This window comes from Poecilia reticulata, linkage group LG21 (genome assembly GCF_000633615.1).
Source record: "Poecilia reticulata strain Guanapo linkage group LG21, Guppy_female_1.0+MT, whole genome shotgun sequence".
Taxonomy (NCBI): Eukaryota; Metazoa; Chordata; class Actinopteri; order Cyprinodontiformes; family Poeciliidae; genus Poecilia; species Poecilia reticulata.
In genome coordinates, this window is record NC_024351.1 from 11,299,470 (window position 1) to 11,321,494 (window position 22,025).

At 40.3% G+C, this 22,025-nt stretch overlaps 2 protein-coding genes across 11 annotated transcripts in view; one reads left to right on the forward strand and one right to left on the reverse strand.

Annotated features, from left to right (window-relative positions):
• gphnb (gephyrin b) overlaps positions 1–22,025 on the reverse strand; it is an 88,678-nt gene that overhangs the window by 14,462 nt on the left and 52,191 nt on the right. For 4 of the 10 annotated variants that reach the window (XM_008397473.2, XM_008397472.2, XM_008397474.2 and 1 more), the window contains exons 8-11: positions 20,797–20,931; positions 9,517–9,558; positions 7,614–7,688; positions 13–69 (exon numbers count right to left, since the gene is read on the reverse strand). In XM_008397473.2, the coding sequence (XP_008395695.2) occupies positions 13–69; positions 7,614–7,688; positions 9,517–9,558; positions 20,797–20,931 (309 nt within the window). The remainder of the gene's footprint in view (positions 1–12; positions 70–7,613; positions 7,689–9,516; positions 9,559–20,796; positions 20,932–22,025) is intronic. The other 6 variants (XM_008397481.2, XM_008397482.2, XM_008397476.2 and 3 more) reach the window with 5 other exon arrangements.
• Positions 4,316–5,709, forward strand: LOC103457389 (red-sensitive opsin). Its single transcript, NM_001329059.1, has 2 exons — positions 4,316–4,418; positions 4,739–5,709. The coding sequence occupies exons 1-2, from the start codon at positions 4,316–4,318 to the stop codon at positions 5,707–5,709; spliced, it is 1,074 nt and encodes a 357-aa protein (NP_001315988.1).

Genomic DNA, 22,025 nt, shown 5'->3' on the forward strand with positions numbered 1-22,025 from the left:
CGGGATAGTTACTCGAGAGCTGAAGGTCCTCCTGCGATCATCTTTAAGCACCTCCAACCTACAATGGAGCTACAGTGGAGATAAAGCATTGAATCACAGGCATCAGTGCATCTGTCCCAGCAACCACAACAGCAGCACAGTCAGACATGGCAAACAGACGGACGGGAGGAACAAACACACAGACAGGTATCCACCACGACAAGCAACCCTGGCAGGTGCAGCAATGAGAGGGCTTAGAAAGAGAGAGAGGGGGTAAAAAAAAAAAAWAAAAWAAAAAAATTGGGGGGGTTTTATATGGCCTCATTGAAGACTCTCCAATGGCGATCAGTAAAAGGTAGCAGAATTTGGACTTTATTAACCCTGCATCCTTTAAGTTATGTTTGTGCTGTTTTTTGTTTGTTCCCATTTGGTTCATTCAAGTCTGAGGAGCTGTTAAGTGTAAATTACTCTCTGGTCTCCAAGTGTTAGTGTGTTTTTCTTTTCTTTTCTTTTTTTTCGTGAGAACAAATTTCAGCTTAGTAAATTATTGCTCTGTAGTGATTTTATTCCTTGAAGGTCCATTAATCCAAATGAAGAGATTGCTATCAAGCTGACTAACTCTCTACTCAGCGATCAGTTAATTGTAAATATATCAGTTTAGACCGTGATAATTGCAGGTTTGATTTTGGCCTTGCTCTTGAGAGGAATTTTAGTATTGCATTATTTATGTGGTTATGTATCAAAACTGGAAAGGTTTAAACTCAAATGACTACTTTTTAAAACCAATAAAGGCTTGCCCTTAATTATCTCAGTTTTAAGTGTACATAGCCTTTAAATAACTTTATCCCTTCTTAAATAAGTATAGCTTTCAATTGTGATAAAAAAAATTTAATTAAAAGACTCATTAAATCAGAAAAATATAGGTATCTGATATTGAACATTGAGCTTTATGGAACTTTATAGGTTTGATGCATTTCATATGTTTTATATTCTGCTGCTGAATAACCTGGAAGTAAGTCGTCAGTAATGCAATTTTTGGACGTCATTAAAGATATAAAGACTCGTTTTTTCTACCCTCTGTAAGAATGATCTAAAGTCACACTATTTTCTCACTTTTAATACCATCTGCTTTTCCTTTGACTTATATTTGGTCCTTTTTGTCATGGAAGCATACAGCATACATTCTTCCTCTGGCACTCTACTTTGTAATTAATAAACTTGGATCTGGGTCATTTTGGTCACCCTGTTTTTTTTTTTTTTTTGTCATGCAAATTACTAGGATTTTTGTATGAAGTGACTCTTGATAATGTCCATTAAATTTCAGGGTTTCAGATACCAGGGCCCTGATCTTGTGAACACAAACCAACTGGAATCTTTCACATATGCAGATTTACACAGAGACTTTGCAGATTATTGGCATCCCTAGCAAAACATGTGCTTTAAATACATACATATCTTATTACAAAACTGTAATCTCAAACACTTGCACAAAAAGCGTCTTTGGAGAAATTTTAACATCATTTTTGTGGGGTTTCTGGTCCTCATCTAGTGTCTCAAATCCAGTTCTAAGCTTTATAATCCTTCCTTTAGGTTAGTTTAATGATGCATCTATGTTCTTATTGCCATTTCCTGACTAATCAAATCAGCAAACAATTTGTTTCTGCATTAATTGCACCCTGGGCGAACTCCTGTTTTAGCTCCTCGTCCCATAAATCAGATACAACATCAGCATCACATCCATCCCTCATTCCTACACTGTGCACTGAACTGGGAGAACCCCCTTCCCTATTGGATAAACATGCAAAAAGGAATAGAAAACTAACTAAATTTTAACCTTTTATTTATGCACTTCATGAAAATCTGCTACAACAGAAAACAAAGTGAGATTCCTACTGCAATTAAAAAATCTGTGTATTTTAAGGCAGACAAAGCGATTGATGCTTATTAATTTTACATCACTGACTGAAGATTGCATGCATTTATAATTGTTTTATTAATGTTAAGCTCTTTTTGTGCTTGATTTCAAGTCCTTTTCAGGCGACTCATATTAGAGACCCTTGGAAATTTGCAAGGCAATAGGATTTGTGCTACAACTGCCAATATAATATACTAAAAAAGAGCAATAGGGAAATGAAAAAAAAAAAAAACACAAGATCTACGGCAGCTAAGATCAGCTACAGCAAGACACAGATCGAGCCTGAACACAGGTAAAAGCACAAACAATGTAACAATCAGAAACTAGGCCTAAAAGCAGCGAAAATGCTGAATTTTAAGAAAATACGTGGTCGAAGATGAAGAATCGCATAAGAATCTCCCTACCTTGCTGGTCTCTTTAAGCACATCACAACAATAAGAATAAAAGCTACCTTCTACCTTCCAGTTTCACATAAGCCTTGTAATAATAAACCTTCATCTGATTTACAGAATACAACTAAAATCTTCACAGCAACTTAAAAAATAAAGCTTATTATGGGGGTACAAAAACGAACCAAAACAACAAAAGTAGAACAAAACATTTTGGTGCAGAAGATGGCACCATTGGTAAGCCATAGGCAAAGGCAGTTTGCAAATGGATATGAGTGCGCTGGAGGAGGGACAGGTAGATGTGTGGGGAAGTGAGGAGAATATGAGAAATGTGAGTGCAAAAGCAGATTTGTATGTTTTTTTGTCAAACATTTCCACAATGACGTCTGGTCTGTCCATAGCTGCAATATCCCCCCTTTATTAACGAGAGACCACCAAGTGAAGATGTACAAAAAGATTTATATGAGTATGAAGGATGCAAAAATGATTACAAATACTCAAATACACAAACACAAAAACAACAGCCTGGATATATGTGTTTATTAAGCCCCCACCGCCCCCCCACCCCAATAAAAGTGAGTACAATGTTTGCCGCTGGGAGGCATGTGCATGTCTGCGTGTGCATCTAAAGATCTGAGTTGCAGAATCTCGACTCTTTAACTAACAGCGATATGCTAATAATGGAGATGTGTCATGAAGATCAATGTGGCAGGGAGCAAGTGGCAGCAATGACTACAGACACAGAGCAGCGAGTGTGCCCAGGCTCGCAAGACACGTGGCTCAGAGCGGGTGAGCTGCAGCCGAGGGAGGGGGGTGGGGGGGGGTCGATAAGCTCGATGATCAGCTGGCAAAGACGGATTTTAGCGAAATGATGGGATGCAACTGCTGTGGTGCTGAGATCAGCACAAAACAGAGAAGCTGTCAGAGAAATTATGCAAAAGGAGAGGGTTTGTTTTTTATATTCACAGTGAGAAGAAAAAGGAGAGGTGTTTTAGTTGGCTTTGGTTGCCTCTGCCCCCTGGGATCGAGCTGAGGACTAAATGCTAAAAAGGGGGCATGGATGGAGTCAGATTGGGAGAGGGCCTGGCAAAATGACACAATGTTAATGCAAAAAAATCTCCAGTCTGGAGAGAGGAGGAATGAGTAAAGGTGTAGTAGTGATGCTTTTTACCTCCCACATTGCTCCTCTGTTAATTCTAGTTCTTACAGTGTAGTGAAACAGTCTTTGCCCAATTACAGATTTCTTCTCTTTTCACTTTTTTCTCCCCCTCACACCTAAATGATTCAGATAATCAATCGAATGTTAATATTGATTAAAGACAAAACAATTTTCAAAGCTGTCTGAACCAGTCTGGCCATCAGTGAAAAAGTAATTACCCCCGAAATCTAATAGTCTCTTTAAGGTCTTAGCACACTGTTTAAACTGGATTTAATTACAGACTTTGACTAGGATTTATATTGTTTTGTTTACATTTTTAGTGGAGTTGGTGGCGTGCAGTGGGTCCAGTAGGAGGGGTTTTAATGTTCTTCACATGGTTTTGAATCAGTTATGCAAAGTAACTTTGTCTGAAGCAGGAGTAACGCACAAATCCAGAGACTTGAAGATGGGGACCAGTTAGTGTACGCGCTCAGACAAGATGGTGACACACAATCAGATCCTTGAGCTTTCCTGATTATCCGGTACTAGAAGAGCTTATTTACATCTGTCTCAGAGATCTCCCGTCCAGGCAGGGGGTTCTGATGAGAGTAAGGTAGGTGGTGCAGGTTGAGTTTTTGTGTCAGGGTGAAATGTGGAGAAGTTTGAGGGATGCATGGCTTTTCAGACCTACGGTAGAAGCCGCTATGGTCGCATGCCAGGGTTCCAATCCGGATTGGGGGGATGGGCTTCTTTAGTTGGTTTTAGAGTAATCCCATCAGAGGTCAGTGAACTGCAGGTGTATAAGCTAAAGTATGAGGATAAGCACCGCACAAACCCACAAGGTTACAAGCCAGAGGAAGATCAAGCAGCTCAGATCGTCTTTCCAAGATCAGGATGGCAGAAGATTGGGGAAAGCAGGCGTTTGCTCCCTGGAAGAACAATGAAGAAACTACAAGGGGCTCTGCTTTCACATACACAAACAGCAATCATACAAGAGGTATGCTTTTAATTTTGAACCAATTTGGGTTAAAGTTAGTGTTATCAGAGATTAAATTAATATTTTAAACATCTGTGGAAGAGTTTGTACAGTTTTACAATTTGCAGTGTAAGCAGAATGACATATACTGTAGTTTGTGCAGTGATATTTAAAGTGTCTGCTGGCACAAGTAAACTTTAGTGAAGTGTTTGACATTTTATTCATTAGCTGACTTTTATTTGAAGACAAACTAATTAATCTGCATTTGCACAATATTTTCCTTGCATGCCAGTAAGTAATCTGATTGTTGAAGACTCTAAGATGTGAACTTGTGCTTCCAGATCCTTTTGAGGGACCAAACTACCATATCGCTCCTCGATGGGTTTACAACATCACGACAGTCTGGATGTGTTTTGTGGTCGTCTTAGCAGTCTTCACAAATGGTCTGGTCTTGGTAGCCACAGCAAGGTTCAAGAAACTCCGTCATCCCCTGAACTGGATCTTAGTCAACCTTGCCATTGCCGACCTCGGAGAGACGGTCTTTGCCAGCACCATCAGCGTGTGCAACCAGTTTTTTGGATATTTTATTTTGGGACATCCAATGTGCGTCTTTGAAGGCTACGTTGTCTCGACTTGTGGTATTGCTGCTCTTTGGTCCCTGACTGTCATCTCTTGGGAGAGATGGATTGTTGTGTGTAAACCTTTTGGAAATACAAAGTTTGATGCCAAATGGGCGGCAGCTGGAATCATGTTCTCCTGGGTCTGGTCGGCAGTGTGGTGTGCTCCTCCCGTCTTTGGATGGAGCAGGTACTGGCCCCATGGGTTGAAAACGTCCTGTGGACCCGATGTGTTCAGTGGAAGTGAGGACCCCGGTGTCAAGTCCTACATGATTGTCCTCATGATTACATGCTGCATCACTCCTCTGGCTGTCATCATCTTGTGCTACCTGGCAGTGTGGTTGGCCATCCGTGACATTGCTATGCAGCAGAAGGAATGCGAGTCGACCCAGAACGCCCAGAAGGAAGTATCTAGGATGGTTGTTGTCATGATCTTGGCTTATTGTGTATGTTGGGGACCTTACACCTTTTTTGCTTGCTTTGCCGCAGCCAACCCCGGATATGCCTTCCACCCGTTAGCCGCTGCCATGCCTGCATACTTTGCCAAAAGTGCCACCATCTACAACCCGGTCATCTATGTCTTCATGAACCGACAGTTCCGCACATGCATCATGCGGCTTTTTGGGAAAGAGGTGGATGACGGCTCTGAAGTGTCCACATCAAAGACAGAGGTCTCCTCTGTGGCTCCTGAATAAACCTTCATATCCTCTGTTGTTTTTTTAAAATAATTTGACCTGTATGTAAAATATAATTTGTTTTATTTTAAAAGCTTAAAAGTGAAGGTTTTGTGTGTCAATGCATGAAATGAACTTTAATTATTTTAAGAACTCATGGATGTGTTAATGCAGCAATTTTGGTAAGTCAACTATTCACCAATACTCCCTGTTGTCTGTATTTGTGACCAACAGTTTTTAATGTGGTTCACTGGAGTCCTGAAGCCTTAGAAATGGTTTTGTAACCATTTTGATGGCACCTTTTGGGCGTCAGTGACTACTTTGATTCTCATCTGTTCTTGAATTTATTCCAGATCTGTGCTTTTTATGTGATGTCAGACAGGTTCTATCTGAGTGATTTATTTAAAATATTGGTCTTAATGGGCTGAAACATTTAAATGTGACAATACATCAACACAGAAGAAATCTGTAAGGTGGAAAATAACAGCACGGAATATCTCATGTATTTGGCACAAAAACACCCCCTACTCAAACAAAACAGCATCAGGCAATAATCAAGCCGTACAAAAGATCAGATGGACGATGAATGAAAAAGAATGAGTGCTGGTGCAGATCTGGAGAAAGAGGCAATGATTCAGAGAACTGTTGTTGATCAGAAGAGGTGGTAGCACAAATGTTTACAACTCAGTAATGACGAAATTAGATGTTGCTATGCGTCCCACCACGGTACATATTCCATTTACAGCTGAGTCAAATTATTGGGGTAGCAAGTTTTAGATGCTTTTGCTCCAAAAATTAAATCAAATCAATATGTAATCTTTGACAACACATTTATCTACCAGCCTTTGTACTTAGGCCATATTAATACTTTGTAAAACAATTTAGTTATCCTAAATTTGACCAGATTGACAAAGTTAATTCTTCCAGTTATATGCTATTACATAATGAGGAAATTTACAAATTTTGTCTTGTTAAAACAACAGAATGTAAAGGATTATATTAAGGTTTTATGTGATAGACCAACACAAGAATTGTGAAGTGGAAAAAAATAAATTTTGTTTTTTTTACCCCTTTCTTTAAACTTCAAAAGTGTGGTGTGAATGTGTATTTAACCCCCTGGACTGTGCTGGCCCTAAATAAAACCCTTTGCCCCCAATTGCCTCTAGAAGTTATTGAAATAGAAAATAGTCTACCTGCATGTAATTTAATGACAGTATAAACGCAACTCTTTTACAAAGGCCTCAGACGTCAGCTGGAGGAAATTAGTGAACAAAAACAGAAAGATGAAGCTGCAAAACTAGCAACATGGCTGTCCACCTAAAATGACAGGCAGGGTAAGAACATCTCATTGACCCGATGTAACTCTGGAGTAGTACTATCCTGGGGAAAATGGATGGAAATAAATACAGGGCCCTACTGCAAGCAAACATGTTAAGATACTGCGAAACACTTAGAGATTCACTTTACAGTACAACTCTGATGCTAACCATATAGACAGAGCTGCAATGAAATCGTTCAGATGAAATAAATCCAAATAAAAATCTTTAGCAAGCCTTAGAAACAGATATTTCTGATGCTCTCTATTTGATTTCAGTGAGATTTTACAGACAACAATGCAACACTTTGTGGAGGTCTATCACATATAATCTCACAGTTGTAGCATAGGAAGATAAAAGAGGTATGTATGCTTTTACAATGTGATCTAGGCCTCATTTGACTGTAAAATTAATAAAACGCTCCAGTGAAACATGGTAAACCGAACTGAAGCCCCATGGGATTAAAAAGCCCCTTTCTCTTACTGCCTCTCTGCCTGTGTGTGTGAGTGGCAATGCGTGTCACTTGTGTTAGGTGGTCAAGTGCTCTGTGGGAAGCCAATGGCCTGCATGCCAGTAAATAAGAAGTTGCTAGAAGGTTAGCGGGTTTACCTGGTCCAAGGTAGAGTACCTTGACTTGAGCGTGATGACCTCATCCAGGTGAGCCCTGAATTCTCTCCGTGAGGCCTGGGGGAAGCCACAGGATAGTCACTCATCTTCAAACCACACACACACACACACACCCACACGCACACACACACACTGCTAAGCTAGAAAAGGCATGCACACCCACTCGGACATAAAATATCAGTTAGTGGTGCCTTTGGATTATCCAGACATTTCCAGCCACAGTCTGGTCATTTTGCTTAGAGACTCAAACAGCATACAAAACGGCCACTAGTGCTCCATTGACTCTTCAGTCAGACCAAATAAAAATTCAAAGAGTCAAATATCTCACCTTAACCTCCAAAAACACAACAGAACCGCACCGGCTCAGTGGACTTAAAGCAGTTCTAGCAGAGAGTTTGATCACATATCTCAGAATATGCGATAAAACAGACACTAATCTATTATTAATATAGACACTACCAAAGACCTCTCTATGGAGAAATAAAGTAATGAAAAAATTACAGTTTCATTAAAATATTAGTCAAATTATGCTTGAGATTAAAAATGGCAGACAGGAAAGATCACAGTTTTAGCGAGGCTTAGTGATTTTAACAATCATTTAAGTCCTGTCACATAAAATAAACAGAGGTACTTAAAATCATCCAGTTTCCATCTACGTGGAAACTAGGTTAACATTATAAATTCAACAAAATTGGATTATATGCTCATTTGAACTGATATGGGCTGTATTTAATTTAATCTGACTGTATTATAAATTTGTGTTGGACTAAAAAAAAAGTTAAACTGAACTTTATTTGCTATAATTGGGTCTGAATTGGACCAGTTTCTCTTGGCTCCATACAAATAAACTGCTTTCAACTGAACTAAATGACTGTATTTATCAATATCGTCCTTTAGACGTTAAGAAAGGTTCGTCAGTGCCATCACACTGGAGACAAGCGGGCAGATATATATAATTAATGTATGGCTAACTGCTAGCTGGCTAACATTAGGCTTCTGGAATTGCATATTGGAAATTCATGATCTTTCTACCCTTGAAAAAGATGTACTTGAATAAATTAATTCCTAAATTCATGACTTTAAGCTTTTGATAACTCTGAATGCATGTTTTTTTTATTAATATGAAAAAAAAAACAGCTAAATTCTTGGTGTGTGTGGGGGCTTTTAAGGTAGTTTTGGTATTTCAGAAAAACTTGATATAAACAGGGTATCTATAGGCACGTGTGGTGGAAACTAAATGTCTTGTTTTTTATTTGGAGCTTTCTCAGATACAATTATTTAATGAATTCATAACATCTTCCCCATTTTACTCCTTCCAACTGAGCTCATGCCTCTATTATTACATCTACAGACCAGAATCACTGGACTATTACCAAGGTAACAAGAAAACATCAGAGCTGTGAAAGCTGTTAATCAGCCTTTTATGTGCTGATGTTTATGTGAAGCCCTGTATGTGCAGCAGAGGAAGAGAAATGCACACTGTGCAAGCAATATCACTTACATTCAGATACACAAAACAAGCATCTTTCAACTGTGCTGAGGTTGAAAGATCAGTTAAGCAAATGTAAAGTGATGAAAGTTTAGTTATTTGTCTGGGTCTGAAAGGATGGAGACAAGTTAAGAGCTAGAAACAGAATGTTCACCAGAACACCAGAAGACAAGATCCACAACGAAGCGACGTCGAGGCGACAACAGATGCACAAACACCGAGGGACAACCGAAAAGAAAAAGAAAAATGCAGAGGAGCAGCAGGCAGGACGAAACGGACACGCAGAAACGCATGACGGAAACAACAGGGAGACGGGGATTCAAAGGTGCTGCAGAAGGAGGAGGAAGCATCGACTGATGCCACGGTTACGATGCATCACAACACATGCAGGAGTACCTCAGCAATGCTTAGGGTGGATGAACAGGAGGGAAGCCGCGCCTGGTGCCGCGAGAGAGAAAGGAAGGGAGAAGAGAAGAGGTTTAACAGAGCCAAAAGCCGGGTTGAGCAGGGGACAGAGGCACACAGAGACTGACAGGGGCAGCCCTCTGTCATTCAGGACGTCTAGGTCACGGGTCTCTGTGTGACTGTCGTAGATGGGCCGAGGCAGCCAAGGACGGGGTGGACATGGCAGGACAAGACGGGACAGGAAAACACAAGAAAGGTCAGGACAGCAGGTAGGAGTCTCACTGGGATTCATTCTTCACCAGATCAACTGGAGCAGAGGTTCCACACAGGATAGTCACACAGTTCAAACACCATCTCATTTCGTTTCCTGGCATGAACAGATCAGCGCTTATATGCTTCACATGCTAACTAACAAGGTGGCCTGAATTACACGGAAGTTCCGGTTAAGTAATTTTTTGGGTTGTACTGAACAGTTAAATTGTAGAGCAGATCAGACTGTTTGCACTCATCAGTTACAGTTATTTTCTTTCTCATCTGTTTCATCACTGAATCAAAGACAGCTGCTGTTCTGCTTTTTCTCCACGTGCTAGTTCGTGAAAAAAGAAAAAAACATCAAAACAAAAACGGCACAGGGACACTGTGCTGGCAGAGACACTGCTGTCGGTCTGAAAACCTTCCAGCATGGAAGGTGGAACTGTATTCACTGAGAAATACAGTTAGAGGTGTCTCTCAGTAAAATAATGATAAACAATTAACAGAATAGATTACAGGTCCCTGCAAAAGCATCGCTATATTTTCAGATTTACTAGGATTTTGAGTGAGAAGTCAATACAAACTAGGATATAATTTAAAAATGGAAGCAAAGACAATGTTGGAATCTCAACATTTTTCTACAGGAAAAAGTCTGAGCACAATCTTAAATCTATTGCAAAATGCAAATTAATTGCTACAACATACATTTTTTTTTTGTTTTTGGAATTTGGAAAACATTTTTCCTTTAGAATTGTATATTTTTACAAAGCGCATTATGCAGTAAGTTGTCAAAAAAAAAAAATCACACTTTTGCGCTTTAAAGTAATCAGAAGGAATAAAGCGTTTCAAACCACTTTGAGACGAATACACAAGTCAATGAATTGAGAATTTATGTTGAAAAAGCACACGGACGACGCTAACCACAACCACCGGCCGTCTTCATCGCAGCCCCCTCACGGCTCCCTCCACGTCCACATATACAGAAAAATAATGAGCTGAAATAATGAGTGAATTTCCCATGTAGCAGAGACTGAGAGCTGACACAGCTGATTCGACAGGCACATGTTCAGCTGCTCACCAGTCTCCCCCGCTTCCTCGCTGCCCACGTGATGAGTGAGCATGCTCGGTAGAGCTGCTTGGACAGTCTAATCCCCCCCCCCCCCCCCTTCAAGGCTTTTCGTTTGTCTTCCCCCTCTTCTGTGTCTGACTGTTGCTCTCTCTTTCTCTCTGTCTGACTGTCTTGCTATTCAAAGCTCTCTCGCTCTGGTTCCATCCTCCACTGCCCTCCGGGCAAACTCTCAGAGTCAGTGGGTGTGAGTAAGTTGAGACAAATATAATATCACATACGGTGCACGCAAACTTTCACGTACACACACGCCCACACGCACGCACACACTCGCATGCATGTTAAAAAGATGATTCCTAATCTTGACATGTAAATACTGAATGTGAGCTGAAGAAGGTTTATGTTTAAACACCTGATGGGACAAGTCTTTAGAACAAAACCAGAATGCTTCCTGCACACATGAACAAACACAAAGGACTGAAATGATTGTTGACTTGAAGCCCACAGCAGTTTGACCCATATGGTCAAGATACACTGCAAGGCAAAATAAGGAAGAAACAACTTCTGGCTGTAGCTACTTTCATCTGGTTTCTTCAAGCATACACCTCACATATTACTGGGCAATTCTTTCAGTTTTATATAAACAAATATTAAAACCAAACAACTGGATTTTGCATTAAAATATCCAATTAAGTATCCCTTTTCCTTCTATTTCCTATAACTTGTTGGTTCCTTTTTTTACCCATCAGCTTCCTTTAGGCTATGTAAAGGTTGGACTAGGCAGATTTTTGAAAAAAGCGACAGAGAAGTGTCATTCTCACAACTGTGTTCCTGACCCTTTTGCTGATGATGCAATTGGCATTTATTTTGCAAGTTCTTTGCCCCTAAAACCACCCAGGAGACTCTTTGGATTGAAAATGATACTTTTCAACTGTCTTCAACTCTTTTGCTTTCGGGTAGAGTTGCAGTGAAAAACGTTAAACAAACTGTGACGGAAAAGCAAGAATATAAATATATATATATATGTAAAAAGTACATCGGCTTGCTTGTTTTTTGGCAGGAGTCATAGTCTTCTTTGAGAGCAGTTTACTGGAGAGACAAAACTGCAACTTTTTGGAAGAGATGTGTTTGATCTTAAATTAACTCTGCATTTCTGAAGAACGCCATGCGTTGGTCAAACATGGTGGATGGTAGTTTGATGGTCTGGGGCTGCTTTGCTGCAGAAGGACCTGGACGTCTTAATTTAAATGATGAGACCATTAATTCTGTACTCGATTGGAAAATCCTGGATTAGATTTGCCACCCATTAGTTTGTGACCTTAAGCCTAAGCGCACTTGTGTTAAGCAGGACAACAATGATTCAGAGCATTTTGTATTTACTCAGATTCCTTTTGTCAAATTTAAAATTTGGCCTTTTTGTGAAAATATTTAAAATAATTTCCACAGCATCTGGCTGCATTTAGAATTTTTTTTTTTAGATATTTACCACTGCATAACATTAGCTGTTATGAGCAGAATGGAAATTATGTTAAGATTGTGCCCTCGACAAACCCTAATCGCTAAAGTGATGTGAAATCTGAACATGCACTATGCACTCTGCATCAGAATAAAGACTGATCACTGCAGCTCATAAGAATCAGATTCCACTGTTTCCCCTGCAGCCATCTATCCGGTTTTCATCCTCATCCATACTGCCTTCTTTTCCATGTACAGTAGTGCTGCAGCTGAGCACCACATGGTACCTTAAGAGACAAAAATCAAGATCAAGAGTTGTTTTTTTTTTGTTGTTGTTACCTTTTGTAAGGTTCAGTAGATTGCTCGGCTTCAACACTGACTAGAGTTGAGCTCTGTAAGATGTTGCCTTCCATATCCTCACTCCTCATCCTGCCGTTTTATGTAACCACGTCTGCCACTTTCCAACACTGCAGGAGCACAACAACAACTTCCTTCTCTTCATGACTCTGCAGCCCACTGATACTTTAAGCTGGTCGACAACCTCGTTGCTCCATAACTGAGCCTCTTACCTCCGAACCCGTTCTGTGGCCTGACGGTGTACCTTCTTCGGGCTCATCAGGAGCGTGTGCAAATTAGATTTCACTGAATATACACTCCATGCATCCAGGCCCGTGCCCACTCAGCTAAGAGCACTAAATCATTCACTCATTAAACACACAAACAGGAGCCTGTAAACATTCTCTCTGATATGCAGAAGGAACGACACTACTTACCATCCTCTGCCTGGAGTCGAAACAGAATGAAGCTCCTCGTCACATGCACACGCAAACACACTTGCGCGCAATTTTACACACTCGGCAACTGCGAGAGAGTCGCGAGGGTGAGGAAGACCGAGCAGAGAGCGCGAGGGAGAACAAGGAAAGGCGAGACTGGAAAGGATGCACGAGAGAGCGGGAGAGCAGCGAGGGAACAAAACAGCCGAAATCAGGAAGGGGGAGAGGAAGAGTAGGGGATGGTGGTGGCTGCACATGCGGCGCTGTACGCGAAATCATCCACGCATGACTGACTGAAGTCTGTGTTTGTGGCTCTCTGTGCATTTCTCATGAGCATTTCTTTCAGGGAAAATGTAATTTCCCCACACCCCCCTCACATCTTCCATCCTTATTTATGCTACTTTTACAGTTCTATACGACTTGGTCTGAGACCAAGACTGAGGCACAACTCCTGAAAGTTGGACATACAGAAACCGATGGACAAAAAAAGCAAACAGAGAGACAAATCATGCAGCAGAGGCTTGGCTAGTCACACAGTCCCTCTTTGCAGTTTCATCACCCTTTCCCCACCTCCCACTCCCTCCCGGTCCCTTGTCTTCTCAAACTCATTAGCTCCCTTGTCCCTTTCGCGCTCTCTTCACTCTCTCCCACACTTCTCTTCCTTCAGGCACTCGTTTTTTCCTTACTCCCTCCATCATAAATTCTCCACACCTCCAGCAGGCGCGGAGAGGAGAAGTCATTTTTATGAGCATTTTTACTGCACTGGAGGAGGACAATAACAGGTATCTGGAAGCCGCCTGAGTGCAGGAGACACTGACACACCTCGGCAATCAATCTGCAGTCGATACCGTCAGGTTCAAACCAAACTTGAATAATTTCGGGAGACGACAAAGTCATATAACAAGTCTTATCTGTTGTTTCTGCTGAGCAGTAAAGCTCCCAGTGCAAAATAAATGCAGCGACACTGTGCTTTACTTGTGCACTGCAGCATACAGAGCCAGTGTCACAGTGTGTTCTTTGGAGACCCGTCTGCTCCAAGCCTGTGGTTTATATTAAATACATCAGTGTGAACATAAAACCTGAGGTAAATCAGTATGCACACTGTGTGCTGAGGCACCCATACAAGAAGACTTCTGCCCAAATGGGAAGGAGAAGAGCGCTGTATCATTTAGCCTCAACCTGAGTGTGAGGTTTTTATTGATTTATTCATAAATTATTTATTTCTGGTATTAGACTGATAACACGTGAAGCTCTTCATGTTACGGAAAGACGGTCAGCCCTCTTACAAGAAAAAATGGCCGCTTATCCATATGTTGTTAGCTGATCGTTAAGATCAGTCAAGTATAGATTGACTCATTAATCAATAAATTGCATGCCTAGATGTGACATTAATAGCCCAACATCAATATTATTTCCATGTCCACAATAACAACGTAAAATACGTCTAACAGGAACTGAGCTTATGGCTACATTCACTCAGGAGGTGTTGATGCTTAATTCCAATTTTTATGCTGAAATCTGTGTGAACGGTTTACGCCCCAAAGTGACCCGCATGTGCAAAAGAAGGACTTCGAGGTCACACGGTAGAGCTTTGTTTACAAAAGTAATAATAGATGGAGCCGATAATGGATCAATTTTTAAGTTGATTCACAAGATCATAACACGAAGAAAGGTAATAAAAAAGAAGCACAACTAATAGCGATGGTCTTTTGTGGAGCACAGATTGCAATTTCTGTAGATAAGCCTGACTACATGAAATGGGCACCGGCACAGATGTCTTTCATAATTTCATAATCAGAATTTTTAGTGATTGTTTACGTCCTAATTTACTGCGTTTGGCTTCTTTTGGTGCAGAACCATGATGCATAACTGACATAAAAGCCAGATGGACATGATCCACATGATCGTTCAGATTGCAGACGCTTTGAAAACAATCAAGATCTGTATCCAAATTAGTGCCACATATAGAAGTAGCACATTTGGGAGGTGAAAATATTTCATGGCAATCCATTTTTTTCAGACTGCCATGGAAAAAAATGGACATATGTAGCTGTCAAGTTTTTTGCAAAAGAGCAAAAATAAAAAGGCCGACTTGGATCATATCTGCCTGTCCTGTGACTAGATTTAAGACTTTTGTCTCTTTTGGCTGAGAAACATCAACTTATGCTTTTCCCAATTGTCTACAAAGATGTAAAATTAATTCCATCTGTGGGACAGAATGGACCTCAACTTGAGGAGAACTTAAAGGCCACTGCTATCAACCATTTCCTCAAGCAGAAAGACAGAAACCTCCCATGCTGGTTTTAAGATCACAGATCTGTCACACCACAGCCGGCTGCGCTGACGTCGTAGGAGTGCTTTCGCTAACAGTCAGGGTATAAATCATTCATCTCCATCTGTCAGATCACCTCACTGTGTCAATGATCCTCTGTCACCATTTATTTGGAAGCGATGGCTGTGATCTGTGTGCAGACTGGGCCGGAGCCAAACAGAGCGAGCAGGTATTTTTCATCCTTGTCCCAGACAAACGTGACGTAGACCAACATGCGACCTCAGTTGTTTTGAATGCTGTCAAACTCAGTTTACTGTGATATCCTTTTATCAGCAGCAGGATTTTAATGATCCGTCTACATAAGGCGTCTCAAACTGAAGCTATGAAGGGCTGGTTTCCTGGATTGTTTAGATGTGTTCCTGATTCAGCAAACCTGAATCAAACGGTTGAACTTCCTCCTATTAAGTTCTACAGACATTTTTAAGCAGAGCTGTTGCAAAGGATGAGAAGAAAATGTTTTAATGGACACCAACCATTCTCCTAAAGCTTCGGAGATTGGAAAAATCAGAGTAAAGACTTCTGGCCAAACTTTGCTTGCAAGAAGAAAACACCAAAATGTTTTGAGAAATTATCTTTTTTCATGAGTAAGTGCTCCAATAAGCAATAAAAAGGATTGATCATGATGGAAAATTTGGAGGGCAATTAGAAATTGAACCTTTTTAATCTCAGGGTGTACCTTGAAACTGATAACCAACGCAACACTATTTACAAAAATGACATTGTGAAAACTTTCAGGTCTGAAAAAAAAGCCTTGTTGGTTTTCCAGTCTCAGTAACAGACCAGAACAGTTTCTGGTGAGTATCTTTGTTTACCTTAAAACTTTAAATTCCTCCAAACTCCAACTTACTGGGAACCACCCAGCACATTTACACGACTCACAGAAGAAAGATAAATAAAAATACGTAACATTTTTCAACCACAAATTAAACTTAAACAGCATTCGTGCATGAGTTTTAACTCCAAAAAAATAAAAAATAAATAACGCCTCACATTTTGCTCTTATTAAAACAGGAACAGGAGGTACAACCTGAACCCCACATATACATACACTGTCAGCTATCTTCTGAGTCAGAGCCCCATCTCCCATATGCTTCATTAATCCAAACTCTACATTACATAACCGCACTAAATGCTCACAGCAGTGTAAGGGTGCAGCGACTCCCTAGACCCTGCCTATGCGTGCGCTCCTGCTCGCATCTGTCTGCGTGTGCATGAATCAGGAGACGCGTGTGACAGACGGAGAAAATTAGGTAGCGTGAACGGCTGAGGAGTTGCTCAGTTTGTAGTCTACATTTGTTGGGTTTCTCTGTACTGCATGTCAGATGGAGACACGTTTTCTCCCTTCAGGATGATTCTGAGTGCAGATTTGTTGTGTGTGTGTGCATGTGCATGTGTGTGTGTGTGTGTGGGTGTGTGTGTGAGCATGCATTCCCAGTTATTGCTGTGCAAACAGACAGGCAGGGTCGGGCATCAGTTGTCAAATCTGTGCTCTTCTCTCTTCCATGTGAACAAACACAGGATTTAATCATGAACAGAATAAACTGCTGGGTTCGTTTAACCCATGAAACATACACAAACACTCTTCTTTGTGCAGTATGAAGCCTTGTGTAATGATAGCAGCAGCAGCTAAGTGTAGGATTGAAATCTTCTACCACTCTTTCCCTCTTTAGGCCACAAAGCATTGCTTAGACCCTGCTATCAAACAGCAAAACCTCAGTGACATTAAAATACATCAGTGAACAGAGCCATTTTGCCTCTCGCTCTGGGGACAATGTGCACACACCATCTGCAGCTGACAGCAAAGTGGGAATTTTAAACTGCATATGGCAGCCTGTCGCAGGGAAACAGTTTGTATCAGAAAAGCAAATACATACACCTTGATGAGACATCAATCCTGGGTTATGTCTAACTATGAACAAAGACACATGTGCCCAGAGACTCATGTAAATTACAAACTCTGGCCTTGCTTGCTGACAGAAAAAGGCTTCACCAAACAGACATGTCGGCAGTCGGAAAGGGGGGGCGAGAGCCTCAATGCACCACTGAGGCTAGCAGAAGTATTAAAGCTCCCCTCTTTCCAATTATTTAAAGCTACACACTCATCTGGTCAAAACAACACAGCTGAGTTTGAAGCTATTTTTGCTGGATCACTGGAACAAGCTCTGATCACAACAAGCAACTAGACAAATAAAAATAGAAGCCGGAAACTGACAATTTGAGAAAACGCCAAAGAAAAGCAGGAGGCATGGAACCTGAAATTTTACTTGCACTTTTTTGTAAAGTACAACAGACCAAGTTGTTAACCAGACCTGTATAAACAAATCTAGTGCAATTACAACGAAGACAAACAAAATGCACGAGCAATAAAATAACCCGTTTCAAAGTTAAGCTGGAATGGCAGCTGAGAGCAGTGGAAGAGCCTTGCTGCGAGTTGCTTATTCATAAAATAAATACAATCCTTGAAACCACAGATTCCATCTTTACGATTCATGTTATTTTAGTCTCACTTCAGACTTATGTTTTGTCAGGAAAATGCTGAGTTTGGACATTTTCCAATTCTTAGTTAGAAAGATCTCTGCAATTTGCTAAATTTAAATAGAAAAATAAAAAAATGTTGAAGACAAAATGCCTTTTTTTAATCTTTTTGTACGGTTTCCTATATACCTAATGAAAACTGAACATCATTCTCCTTTTCTAATTGTTCCTCTACTCTCCTTCTACTGTTGGGCGTGTTATGCACCGGATTCAAACTCAAAGATTCAATCAGGAGTATCTAAGATTAAAACCTAAAATCTGCAGTTTTTCATCATATTCTGATGATTGAATCAATATTTATCCTACTTTCACCTCTGTTCACACCAACAGGCAACTTTTCAATCAGATGTCTTGAATAACACATTGTGGTGGTTTATTGTCTTTGACTTTTCACAACCCTATAGGTACCTAAACGACACAGCGATCTTTCAGGAGGGTCCCCATGCTGCGTGACCTATCTATGCACTCACTCCCCCCGACCCCTCCCTTCTCATTTCCTCCGTCTCTAAAATCCCATCCCTCTCTTAGTTCCCATGGCAACCCCATCCTCCATTTTCATGACACCTGCCTGCTGTCCGAGAGGCACATGGAGAGTTGACACTGAGAGATGAAGTAAAAGAGAGCAGGAAGAGGAGTCGGAGAGGGAAGAAGAGAACTGATGCCATTTGATATTTTTTTTAAACCTGTAGGAGAGATCAGATAAAGCAAGACGGGATACTTGGACATTTTACACAGCAGTCTCTTCCAGTTCTGCTAAAGAGAACCAACGTGCTGTTAATTAACATCACGACAACTACAGGATGTCAGGTACATACATATATAGCAATGTTTAAGTATCCTTCCTGAGAGACAACAGGCAGAAAATACTGTAGCGATATTTTAAAAAAAGTTGTTTTTGGGTTTTTTGGGGGGCATAACATTCACTGCCTGCTGTTTCCATGAATAAACAAAAATAAGGACCAACAGAATCAACAACAGGTTTTCACATAAAAACAACATTCCAACATTCAGTGTCTCCTCCTGAACACATTTCAGGAGGAGACACTGAAACTTTGCAGTATTCATGTGTAAAAGCTGTCATGAGGTGTAATTTTGCAATCTGCCGCCATTTAGACAGCAAAAGGAAAAACATGTAAACACAAAAGACAACAATCATGCGAAAAGACTACGATCTGGTCCAGCGAAAAAGTTAAAGCATAAAAAAAAAAGCCAGCATTAGGAAATAAACCGGTAATAAAGAACATGATAAACAAAACTGAGCAGTAAGAGAAAAGATGGGATTGTTTTTACTCAAGGTAGATATCAATGCAAATGCTTGGCTTCAAACTAAGTTAAGAACTAACTAAATTTTAGAAAACAGAGTTTTATTCTGGCTAAGACTTAAACCAGTAAAGTTTTTTTTAAAAGCTGGAAACAGTTTGTGTTGATATGCAAGCTCAGAGGCTGTTATGATTGAGACTCTTCATTTCTGGCTTGGGTTAAAAGAAAAGTTTGACTTTTTTAGGGGTGGGGGGGGGAAATACTGCCATCTCGGCACATCAAAGACTGATGTTTTTCCAAAACCAGTGGAGTGATGTGGCAGCCAATGAAATTTGTGTCACAGGGGCTGATGGGTACTTTGTAAAGGACTGACAAGTTAAATAGAAAAGTAGAAGATGTGATGGTGAACAACTCTTTGTATGTGACTGGCAGGTTGGGATTTTCCAAAAACTTAATGAGGTAAAGATTCAAAACACTTTGGTTGGGCGTTGGAAAGGATCACAACTGCACTTTGAAAGCAACTTTTCACCACCTTGGTATTGAGCATCTAAAAATTATGCTAAAGGTAGCCAAGAAGCCTGCAGAATATTAATGAGTGATTTGAAACCACTGACCTCATTCATATACAATAGCCTCTAGACTACTGTATAATCTTAACATGTTTGTAAAAGATTTGTGAATAGACTGAATTTTATTTCCTGACCTCTGAAGTGCAATGCAACATCTTCCTTACTTGAAAATTATGTTCTCCTGTCTTTCCCATATTAAACAATGACTAAATTTTGGAAACAGGAAGTCATGGATTTCAAATTAAATGTTCTTAGAAACCCCAATCATCTAAAAAAGAAAAGAAAAGCAGAATTATAAAAACAAAAAAACAGCAACACTTTTTAGGACTTGTCAAGGGTTTACTAAATGTTATTGTAGGTGGCAAAGTTATCAAACTTTTTTTTAAACTTCACTTTACTGCTACTAAATTTAATTTGGTCTAACGTGAAGATGGTTAGAGATAGAAAACTGAAAATTTCAGGGATCGTTTTGAATATTTGTGTGGTGATGCAAGAAAATTTTCACTGAAATTAATATAAAGTGCTATTGAAATAGATTATTTTAAAGTGTGATGCATTTGTTGTTCTGGTTCACGGTGTATAAGGTAAGGTCTGAGAACAGGAAGCCAAAACGTCACAGGTTTACAAGTTTGCCATCTGCAATTACATTTCTTCTGTTCTTATGTTTCCCACCATTGCAATGTGAAGAAATTGTGACAGCTAGTTAGCTTGCATGCTAACTGTTTCCCAGCACAACTCAAAGCAAGTAAAACATCTAAGAGGTTGTACATTCAGTTGAAAACTAAAATGATTTGACTATTAACCCAATTAAGTCAAATTCAATTAATCAAACAGCCTGTTGGGGAAAAAAAGCAAATGTTGAAAGGAAAGGTCATGGTAAAAATAGATAAAGAAGGCAAATAAAATTAAGATGTCAGAACTTAACAGATGAAATAAACCTTTGGTGTTCCGATGAACACACACCTGATAGTGACGTGTGTGTGTACATTTGAGGTTAGCGTACTTGTTTGTGTCAGAGTGTCCACTCACTTTGGGTGTGGGACAGGAAGCAGTAGAGAGGCGGGAGGTTGCCTGGGCGCGAGGCGACTCGGAGGGCGTGGTACTGAGGGAGGCTGCATCCCTGGGTAACACCTGCACACCCCGCGAGATGATGGAGTCTGGGATCTGAGATCAGACATGTATGCAGACACACAGTCATCTAAACACAACACAACACACAGGCTATGTAATCTCTTACACAGCCTAACTTTGCTGTGTTGATTTTATAGGACTATAGCACATGGTTCCAATTAAAGCTCCCTTAGCATTTATCAATCACAAAATGCTTACAGAAGTTATTTTAAGTACTCTAAGTAAGTCTCCCCAACAAGCAATTAATCAACAGTGAGATTTAGAGACTTTTCTCCAGACTTTTCTCAGTTACATTTACTTGGGTAATGTTCTGTAAAAGATTTACCTTTAGGAAAAGTTTTACTCTCATGTTGTCAGGAAGAAAGCCTTAAATAATGTGATATTTTATTCACATCATTTATTGTCTAAAATGCTCATGTATTATTACTTTCATCTCGTAAGTTGTACTAGTAGATAATATTTTTGCTACTGTTGTAGGGGTATTTTATACTTCTTGCATTTTTTTTAATGGCATTCTTGCAGACAACAATGTATTTTTATTGTACAAGGAAACATGTTTCTGTGCACCTGACAAATGTTGAACTTGAAAGTAATTTTAGCTTAAGACGAGGGGGTAAAACTAATTTATGTTGATGTGCTTACTAGAAGTGTGCCGATCGATCGGCCACCGATCATAATCGGCCAATTTTCGTGAAAAAATGTATGATCGGTGATCGCCGATCACGGTCTCTTGTTGCCGATCACACAAACCGATCACCTGCATCTCATTTCTCAGCCTGCCTGTGCAGCTGGTCTACTCTTTCCTTCACACTGCGCAAACGCGCAGCAACAAATCCTAAGCAATGTTGAACTATAACGCACTGAGTGAATGGGGACGTTTGCGTGTTGCGGCGGAAAATTGAAGCACATCAAAATGCATCAATACGACGAATCTAATATGGCATAAAAACAATGCCATACTTGACGGAGTTTGGCTACATCGAGGCTCACTGCAGTAAAAAAAAAGACATGTGGAGGATCAGATAGCAGGTAAAGCAGCACGCAGCTACAAACACTCACCCGGATTAGCATGACGGTCAGAAAGCTAAACAAATAACCCGCAAAATTATTTAAGTCTTCGAGCTGCG